General features: G+C 33.2%; 1 protein-coding gene and 1 long non-coding RNA gene across 2 annotated transcripts in view; one reads left to right on the top strand and one right to left on the bottom strand.

The window, feature by feature from the left end:
* The window catches only part of LOC105566326 (ATP-binding cassette sub-family D member 1), a 15,401-nt gene extending 12,607 nt beyond the window's left edge, over positions 1-2,794 (bottom strand). Inside the window, exon 1 of the mRNA XM_012020240.1 lies at positions 1,838-2,794. Within this exon, the coding sequence (XP_011875630.1) occupies positions 1,838-2,403 (566 nt within the window). The 5' untranslated portion in view covers positions 2,404-2,794. The remainder of the gene's footprint in view (positions 1-1,837) is intronic.
* The window catches only part of LOC105566325, an 18,549-nt gene extending 11,115 nt beyond the window's left edge, over positions 1-7,434 (top strand). The window contains exons 2-3 of the long non-coding RNA XR_001009273.1: positions 5,941-6,082; positions 7,155-7,434. This is a non-coding gene — a long non-coding RNA (uncharacterized LOC105566325). The remainder of the gene's footprint in view (positions 1-5,940; positions 6,083-7,154) is intronic.
* Positions 7,435-11,137: the final 3,703 nt, after the last annotated feature.

Consider the following 11,137-nt stretch of genomic DNA (forward strand, 5'->3'; position numbering starts at 1 on the left):
ATCCTACTTGCAGCTTATCCGAGGGAGTAGTATAAAGTGTAAAAGGGTACACTGTAGTTGTACTTTGGTACGATTGGAAACCAACCAAAGTGTAAATCTTTTACACTTTATACTACTCCCTCGGATAAGCTGCAAGTAGGATTAGCTTTAGGTATAGAAGGGAGTATCGGATGAGCCACAAGTAGGATCATCCCTAGGTGTAGAATGGGCATCAACTCGCGCACTCGCGTAAACTACACGGTCGGTCTCGCGCGCGCGTTCTAGCTACGCTATACTTGACGCGAGACACTACCGTGTCTCGTGATACATGTTATATTACTTTTGTGTCATTGAGTGGAAAATTATAATACTGACATCATATAACTATTGGTGTTTGCTGGATCTTTATTTTTCTTTTAATAATATTATCTTTCTTATCAATGTTTATAGATTTTATCCATTTTTTCCCAGTTGGCTATAGTTGCGGTCGGTAATTCACCTCTTATGGTAAAAGGTGTTGGGACAGCCTTTACGACTCACCCTGTATACAGAGTGTCTGACGCAAGAGGGTCCCTACGAAACAGAGATTGGGCCAGACTAACAATAAGATGAAAAGTCATGTATTTCACAAAATTCACATCAGTTATTGAATAATTTATTGAAACGTTTGAGCGAAAAGGCGCTTGGAAAGCGGTAGGCCGGGATCGGAAGGCATGCGAGGAACGGGCGTCAGTGGTAAGCGACACCGGACGTAAACATATTGCTCACTATTCTTTTCCGGCGCGGAGTTACGTCGCGCATCGCTCCACTTCTCGTTCACCGTTGCTAGGAGATCTGGTATACAGACATGCATCTGACATGCCTTCCGAGTCCGGTCTACCGCTCTCTACGCGCTCATTCGCTCAGACGTTTCAATAAATTATTCGATAACTATTGCGAATTTTGTAAAATGGCACACGACTTTTTTTCTTAGTTTGACATAATCTACCACCATTTTTCGTAAGGGCCCTCTTGTGTCAGTCACTCTGTATATAAAACATGTGTATGTTTTTGGTAATAGAATGAAACATTTAATAAAATGTTTGTGCTTTTGGATACATTTTTCATATGATTCGTGGGAAATAAGCATATGCATAAAGCAAATGCATATGGAAATGGACCAATTCCTTATGCATATTGCTTATGCACTTATGCAATAGTGTGTGCCCCCCGTATCTCCCTTGAGGATCTTTAATGCGCACTAGTGCAAGTCATGACGCAAAAATACCAGGTGTAACATTCTCGTGGATGCGCACTCGTGACCAATCAGAAATTTGCTCCAATCTTCAAACTGCAAATTATTGCGGTTGAATACAGCAAGAACCAATGAACAATTTGCTCCAAAAATTGGTTACACGCGCAATGTTTCACCGTGCATTTTTACATCGTGGTGCAAGTAACCGAATTCGCTATTACATTCCCTACATCTTGACCCTTCTTTTTTTATTTATTTCCCCCACTAAATATGCATATATCTCTTTTGAAGTACAAGAGATGTAAGATATAGAGAGTTTGTTCCTTTTGCATTACAAGTATGGTTGCACTATTTGCGCTTTAATTTTCTCCTTCTTCGCGATTTTCCATTTTTAAGTTCGTTTCAAGTGTAGTATGGTACAGGTTGAACGAACTCCATGATACCACTGATTGAAAAAAAAAATGGTTGAAGAATTGAACGGACACAGAACTAACAAGCGCGCGGTTCAACACGTACGTTAGAACCTCGAGTATGAAAGAGGGAATCCTCATTGTTCCCGAGAAAAGGACAGAAGGCATTCACTCATCCATGTGAAAGAAAGCACTGGGAATAGCAGGAGCGTACCTAAAGCTAAGCGCCAGCCGACCCTCGAGATATCTGATGGCGGAGTTGACGAAGGTGGCGGGTAAGGCAATGGCGAACCATCGCGCGAGCATCAAGCCGAAGCCGTGTAAATCGCGCAAGACTATCCTCTTCACGATCTGGCCCTCCAGTTCGGCCACATACACTGACAGGAAGGTTCTCGTCAATAACGTCAGCGTGGCGCATGCCAACAGACCCATCTCCCGAGTACGCCATCCCGGTACCATGATCTTCAGCAACATCATCAACTGCCGGAAAAAATCGCGATCCAATCCGACTGATAATCTTTGTTTCCCTCCGCCACTTCCGACGGAGTTGTCACCGGGGGAATTGTCTCGGGATACGGCATTGTTCCCGTTGCGCCTGGCGTGACACTGGTTGCTCTTCTTGCGAATGGATTGTTTGAGGCGAGCGAGGATGTGCGGGTAGGTGAGTTTGAGGAGATAGAGCGCCGTGGCCGCGCCGGCGACGCCGCACGTCATCGTCTCCTGCCGTACGCCGTAGCGCGCGGACGCGCCGTCGATCAGCTTCGAGAACACCGACGACATTCCTCGTGCACGTGTCCTCGTCGTCGGGCGGAAATGGGCAAATTAGCGAATCCTAATGGCGCGCATCCCGCGCTACCACGAAAGTTACGACGGCGACGGCGATAACAACGCATCTACGACTCGACTCCACTTGGCTGCGTTTCGCGCTGCGGTCCACGCTACTTTAGACCTCGCGAGGGAGAGCGCTCGTCTCGATTCTGCACACGCGGTTACGTGAACGCGCGCACGCGTGACTGCTCGACCCAGCCATCAGCTGGCAACTAACTCCGCTTACTCTCGCGCGATCGGCGATACGCCGTGATGGAGAGCCCACGTCATGTCCCCGCGACTAGCTTCGTTCCCGGCGCGTGGCCCTCTCCACGACTGTCTTCGGATGTCGTTTCGTTATTAGCGCTTTGTGTTATTAAATCAGTTGAACTCTCCCATTCGCTTGATGACACGTAATCGATCGTTTCGATTTAAATAAAACGATTTATGAATCAGCACAAGTGAGACAAGATTGTAAATTTTTAGCGACAAATTGCAAAACTTTTCAGAAGGTATGATTTCTTTTGTATAATATTATTAAGCAACAAATCTTCTAAAATATGTAAATTAAATTTTCGATAATATACAAACACAAAAATGAGCAACGAAAGTATAACGTGATTATTGTTATATGAGCCACAAAATTAACTACATATATTCCGTTATGATTACAATTAAAAAATAATTGATAACCAATTAATATATGATAATCATGTCATCATCAGTGTATTATAGAATTTTTTAATATTAAACGTTACGTGTACTTACATAACAATGTTTTTGCGGTATGTCATATAAAAGTCTTCATATCGAAATTTAATATCCAAATGACGAATAGCAGAAAGTTGAAACGGAGTTCTGAGGGATAATCCAAAAGTAAAATTTCATCAAAAAGTATCGGACCTCCCCTAATACTTTCAGTTAAAACGCATTTTGGAGAAAATGTCCAATAGCAAAATTGTATGGTTTCAAGCGGGGAGTAAGATGATGACCTTGACATTGACCCTGACACCGTGTAATAATACTTAATACTTAAAGTGAACTTTTCTGTTCACTTTAACCTAGTTTAACTCGCTCTACTTATCAACGAATGGTGTTATTTATATATTATCAAACATCCTGTTTTTATTATGTTATGTCTAAAATAATGAGATAAAGCTATTAATATAAGCAAAACACATGATTGTTTTCAGATAAATGTGCGCGGAATAATGAGACGCGGAATATGATTACCGAAAATTAAATAATATTTTACAAGATATTTTACATTTTGTGTCAAAAAATTGTTAACTTCAAACCTTTATAACTCAAAAAGTACACAATGAAAAGTGTTTTATTACAGTGTTTTGGAAAGCTCTCGAGATAAGCTATAAGAATATACAATAAAAAGTAGGGGATTTCATTTAAAAAATTTAAGTTGACCTTGAAAAGACCTTGAAAAACGTGGTCAAGGTCAAAGTCACGGTCATCATCTTATTCCCCGCTTGAAGCCATGCAACTTTGCTATTGGACATTTTCTCCAAAATGCATTCTAACTGAAAATATTAAGGGGGTCCGATACTTTTCAATGACCCTGTATATGTATAGCTATGTCATCTCTTGTGGGCAGATAGACCGGAATAGTTACATTGGTAGAATAGATTTTTTTACTGTTTTGTGAATTGTTTCAACAATTAATTAATAAATTGAAATTAATAAAAAATTGTGAATGAGTGTTATTCAGCGTCAAGAGATAGCGTTACGCATTATTGCAAAAACGCACTCTTTCCAATGTCTTGCAACGCGCATAGCGATGCCACAATATTTGACATTGCCTCTTCTTCGCTGCGTGCTTATATTTGCCGCTGAATCACACGGATACATGCTCATTCGTAGATCTTTGTTAATTTTTTTTCTGTAATTATTAAGAAAATCACAAAAGAATATAGAACTTTTCTGTTCACTTTAATCTGGTTTAACTCGCTCTACTTATCTACGAACGATGTTATTTCTATATTATCAAACATCCTGTGTTTATTATTTTATGTCTAAAATAATGAGATAAAGCTATTAATATAAGCAAAACACATGATTGTTTTCAGATAAAGGTGCATATTATTATTAGAAATTACAACTCTTTCCTAAATTATAATTATGAATTTTCTTCATATCATATATACAAAAATTAATTTAAATAATATTCTGTGCGCAAAATACTACAATTAAAAAATTATCTTTTTAAAAGTTATTCAGTATCTTCTAACGTATTTCATCTTGATCAAATTTATTCGTGATATGGAATAATCTGCAGCACGACACTTGTTAAAACATACGTTCTCACGATGTTATACGCTGTCTGACAGCTACTTTCACAATACGAAATAAACAGCGAGACCTAACTAGCGCTACAGAAAAGCGACAAAAACCATAAATCTTTTATATACCTTTTTTTAAAAGGTGGTTATTATTGTTAATGATGTGGTATAGTAGTTGTATTTAGTTATGAATAATTATAGTTATAACTGCAACTGTTCACTATAAAAGAATGTGCTAATGAAAAGTGACAAATTCACCGCGATAAAAAACAAATGGGGAATAATATTATTAAACAGAGGGCTATTGTATATACTTGTGTGTTTAATGTTTTGCTTATTGTTAGTAAAATGTCATTAATAATGCATATGTGCTAATTGTGTCAATTACACGCTTAATTAAATAATTTGCATTGTTTTACATTTCTTTGTCTCGACATAAGAAATTAGTAATAATAATAATAATCATTGATTTTGTTTATTTATATTAATTTATATTACTTTCGTTATTTGTAAATTAAACATCTATTTAGATGTGTGCGTACACTGACAAAATATTTTTTTAAACTAAGTAAATAGATTTAAATTGGAAGATTCTTAAAGGTCGCCAGAAGTAATTAAAAAAGTGCTCATGTTTTTAAATAGATTTACTTAGAATTATTTTTTTTACTGACCTTTGTAATTGGATTTGCGTGGCATTAACTTTTTTGTCGAGGTATTTTTATAGGTATCTCAATTTTAGAAAGTGTCTCTAATAGTTGTTTAATTTAATTGTAAGACACATTAAAAATTTTTAATTATCAAAATTGAAAATCTTTTAGTTGTATAACTTTAATATATAAAAACTAATTGATTTAAAAATGTATTCTAATGGACCGACTTACTGACCAACAATAAGAATTTTAATAAAAGCTTTAAATTTATTATGTTATTTCGACTATTTTTTGACATGTAAAATTAATACACCTATGTCTTATATAATCAGTTTACTTTGATAAACGTCGATATATGCACTTATTGTGACAAAACAACGTCAACAACATTCTTAAGGTCTATGTCTTATATAATAAGTTTACTTTGATAAATGCCGATATATGCACTTATTGTGACAAAACAACGTCAAGAACATTTTTAAGGAGAATCTACCTAGACAGCATAAATATCCAGAAAATTTTCTAAATAATATTTAATAATAATATTTAATAACTAAAAAATATAGGTGGGGTCCCGTTTGCCGACATTCCCGATTGCCAACAGCTTCGTTTGCCCACAACTTTTTGCGGACAGCTTCAGTTGCTGACATTTCCGATTGCCTACAAACCGATTGCCCACAAGCAGTATTGTGCACATGTAATACAAAAGTACGTTTACGCACATGGTCTTATTACGCACAAAAACATTGCGCACGTGACATTATTGCACACATGCAGATTGCACACATGACATTATTGCGAACAGACGCATTGCACACAAACACGTTGAACACATGGCCATATTGCACACATAAAATAAAGAAAATGTTTACCCTTTGCACACACGACTTCGTTGTGTTTCGAAAATAATTAACAGATTTATTTTAAATAATTAATGATAATTTTGCGATGTCCTGTATTAGTTATGCTGTGAAACAAAATGGTATGCAACACGCGCTAATGTTAGAATCATGTTTGTGCATATACATATACGAACTGGTTATACGCACACAGAAAAAAATTGCTATTGAATTAAGCAAAATAAAGTTGTGTGAATTAAATGTTAATGTCACGGGTTGCCACAAACATAAATAATTCACAACATCAATGATTTTTATTGACCGTATCTGGCAATTAAAATTCTTATTGCGAAAAATATTACCCCAACCAGGATCCAAACCTGGGACCTCCCTCAATCCGTGACGGGCGTCTTACCAGCTCGACCACTGGGGCTGTGATAATACTATTCGCAATAACACATATTAGTTAAGATGTTGTTTACGCGTCTATTTCGACTTTTCAGAACAGTGCGTCGATACGGGTTGTCGACCATACACTGAACTGTCGATACGCGATTTTTTTAATTTTCCCTTTCCCCTGCCCTCCCCCCGATCCCATTTCCCCCTATTACGGAGGAACACCATGTTTTGAGGTCAGTTATTTTTCGCAATCTGATGTTTTTCATTTATTAATACTAATGTTGTTTCAACGATTTTATTTCAATTACACTGATCTTGTTGATACGACATCTTTTTTTTCGTATTTCATATTTGCAGAAAAAAAAACAAAAACGTTTACAAGTTAGATTGCTAAATACACAATTGATAGATTCAGCAATAAGGATTTAAGCAAGTTACTTTTGTTACTACTTTGTTCGTGTTTTTCCCATATAATTATGTTCGTAAATAATATGGTACTATCTTGATGTAGTTACTACATATGCAGAGTATTTATTTTTCAGACAAATTTTCAGAGATTGTCGAGGGCATCATAAGAATCATTTTTTTGCAAATGAACCTAGGATTGTGAACGTGCTACAGCATATGGGGCAACATGTCTTTATTGGCTAGATCATTTATAAAATTTATATTTTCTGAGATATTTCGAGGTCTCGACCTTTTTCGAATACTGTAGCGATGTAATAATATGCGTCAGACCCGAGATTTATTCATCACGTGGGCGCGCGCATATATGTATGTACAATATATGTATATGTATGACTAACGAAATAATTTAAGAATAAATGGTATGCTGTTGTAAATGTACATGTTGTAATTAATATTTTCCAAACTTAAGCTTCAAAATTTTATGCATTTATATTATTTCTTACATAACTATAAACATATTCTGTTCTATTATAACTTTGATATAAAAGTATTTCTGAATTGTGGCGATAGAACCTTGAAATATGAATGTATTGTAAAAAAATATTAATGCTAATTCTATGTATTAATATATTCAAACATGGTATTTTATTTAAATAATAATTTTATGACAGTTGAATAGCGAATCTACTTAGTTTGATGTAGTCAAGTACATGAAATATGACATAAAATTGTGCATGTGTATATAAAATCTTTTTTCAAAGAAATTAAATGTTGGATACATTGCTCTTTGTAAGATTTTGCGTGGCAGAACGTACTTTCTGCGAAGATTTCATACTTCGCCGGCTATATTCGACCAGTATTACTCTCACTTTCGAAGAAAGTAGCTTGTAGGTAGAAAATGACCGTACATAAATAATGCGCAACGTGAAGAACAGAAATTTTCATCAAATATGGATTTTTATTTTACCTAATTTTCTTTAAGACAAATTATGAAAAGAAGATGAAAACTATTTTATGTTTGCGAAGTCATTTATATAAATTGACACATTACATTACGTAGTTCATATAAACGATCATTGTAATTTTTCGACGAAACAAAATAATATATAAAATATTTTGACAATAAATATTTATTACGATTTTACAATAACATTCCTAATTACATGAGGATCTTTTCTCTTTCTTCTTGAGTAAATGTAATGTCGAGAGAATATGATCTCTGGGTCTTTGGATAATTACGTAATATAATTTTATAATTTTATAATTTTTAAAATTTAATTTTTATAATTTAATAATTTTTTAAATTTAATTTTTATAATTTAATAATTTTTATAATTTTAGAAAAACATAAGTCCTTAGCTTAAGTTTTTTACAATAACTCATTAATTATATTAATTTATATATGGCTTATACCTACTGACCATGGATTTTATATTGTAATTATAACTTATATTGATGTAATTTAATTTTCTGCACTGATGAAGGCTCGGTGACCGGCCGAAATGTTCGCTATAAATATACTCTAAATATTATACTTGTATATACTTTACAATTTGATTTTCACCTACTATTGCTCGTGATTATTATTGCTCTGTTGTTGTTCATTCGTAATATAATTATTTCTGCAATTCATAATGCAGAAAATTGAATTCTTGAGAAATCGCGTAATTATTGAACTGGCGCACCACAGAAATGTGATTTTGAAAGCAACTGAAATTATGCTGTAATGGAAAGTCACGCGATCTCAAGTCATGTACGAAAGAGATGAATTTTGCTATAACTGACCCTCCTTTTTCATGTTTATTATACATTTATATTCATTTTAAATGATTTCTGCAGAATGTCCCCAATTTAAGTGTTTATTTGAATTAACACGTACGGGTATAAAGAATTGCACGACTTTTAAGATATTTGCGATTTAAACAAAAGATTGTGACAAAAACACTTAGGTATTTGTTTTACACAAGCTACAACTTCTAATCTAAAAATATCAGAAATCCCTTTTTCATGAAAAAAAACTGAAGCCCATTTGAAATTTTTTAATGATAAACATTATAAAAAATGATTAATAAATGCTTATATAGAAAAAGAGACACTTATTCACAACTTTTAACCGTTTATTTGTTATTAAGAAGTATAGTTTTTATTTGGAATAAACAATATATGGTAAATCTATTACAAAACATATAAATAAATAAAAATTTACAATATTTTTATATTATGTGAAATATACAATATTTTTATTTTTACAATATTATTTTGTTACTTTTTCTGTTAATAATGAGTCATTTATCGTGAATTTAATAGTCATCTTGGCACAAACAAACCAGTAATGAATAAATTATTGCATGCACGCATCAAGTAATGAATAAATTATCGCATGCACGGTCGGTGTTTCAATAACCAAGCAAGAATTACTCACAATCAGTTCTTCACCGACTTATTGTTAGTTAATCTTTCTTTAGTTATTGAATAGCATTGATTCACACATACGCACACGCGCGCGCGCGCATACATACACACACACACAAAGATGTAATACATATTGCATTCACAATCTTTACTATATGTATACTGTATTTTTTGCTGCTACTTAATGTTTTATAAAAGTCTTTAAAAAAATTGTCAAAAAATTGCATAAAAATATTAGATAGCTACAATATCTACAATATAATAATAATACATTATAACAATAAATATTATAACATAATTAGTAATTATATTTTTTATAATTATAGTATAATGCATGCTTCTTGTGAAATTTTAAGTGGTTTCAATGAAGTTAAAGTTAATATACTTAAATAATATCTATTGGAGTAGTCGGCGAGTCTTAAGTACGTGAGCCAAATCAAAATTTAGTAAATTTGATTGTTAGGGATGTAAACTCGTTATTTTTAACTTTAATCTTGGCAACAAGTACTAGAAAATAGATTTCTATTTTCGATTGCCATAGCTTGCTTTATTTAAAATTAAAATATCGTTCAAATTTTTAAAAATTACCGGGTAAAAATGTTAGAAATTAACAATAATTTCCAATTTATAAAAATTGAAAGAATAAGTTTTCTACGAATTAAATTTCTGGGTATTTTGAAATGCACTCTAAATGGAAGTATAACTTTAACTTTAAAAAATAAAATTTGTTATTTATGAAAATCTTTCTTTGTTTTTAAATCTTGCTTATTAGAAACTTGGATTTTAGGTGATAAAGAAAGCAAGAGAGATTTGTAAAAATTATTTTGTACAAAGTGTATATGTATTTTTTATCTATTTTTAGTTTTAAAAAGTGTACATATATAAATTTCTAAATTTGCATAGATTTTTAGATAATTATAAAAACAGTTTTTTAGCGATTATTTGTCAAGAAGAATTTTAAAGTAGTCTTTGTATAATATCATGATATTCGGAGCATCTTCGAGTAGGTCGAAGTCTATCTGTTATCTTCAAAGATTAGATATCGCACGTCATTCTCTTCATTATCATTCTGATAATTAAACGTCATTACATCTGTATTGTCATTTAAACGTTCATTGAAGTTCTTTTATGTACCTTTTGTTCTGTATCGAGATGTATTGATTATCTTTACATTATTTGCAAACTAGTTTTTTGCATAGCCATATACAGGGTGTACCGCAACTCGTGACCGAAATTTTAATAGCGTATTTCTGAGCAAAAAGTAAGACGAAAATCCTAATACAAAAATGTCGAGGCTATAATACTTTTCAAATGGGAAGCATTTATAATAGACAAATCAGGTAGTCTAAAGTTCACGCGTTCAGGGACGGTACATTGCACAGTGATAAAGGTACTCTTGCATCTTTGCCGATATACCTCAAAAAATTTTAGTGATTATATGTACAATGATGCTGATGTTATTGATTGAGTCATATTTAAACATGAAAAAATAAAAAAATAATAAATTAAAAATAATAAATATGAGAAGTTGTCCACATGAGAAGTTGTCAACTTATGAAATGTCACAGACAATTTATATGGTAAATATATTTTCTTCAATATCATAACATAAAAGAATATATTTATCGCAATCCGATAAATGATCGGGAGGAATTAGAAGGGCGGATTGTAGAAGCAGTTGCTTCCATTACTCCTGAAATGATTT

The sequence above is a fragment of the Vollenhovia emeryi genome, unplaced genomic scaffold, assembly GCF_000949405.1.
Source record: "Vollenhovia emeryi isolate VEMERY1.0 unplaced genomic scaffold, V.emery_V1.0 DF939145.1, whole genome shotgun sequence".
NCBI lineage: Eukaryota > Metazoa > Arthropoda > Insecta > Hymenoptera > Formicidae > Vollenhovia > Vollenhovia emeryi.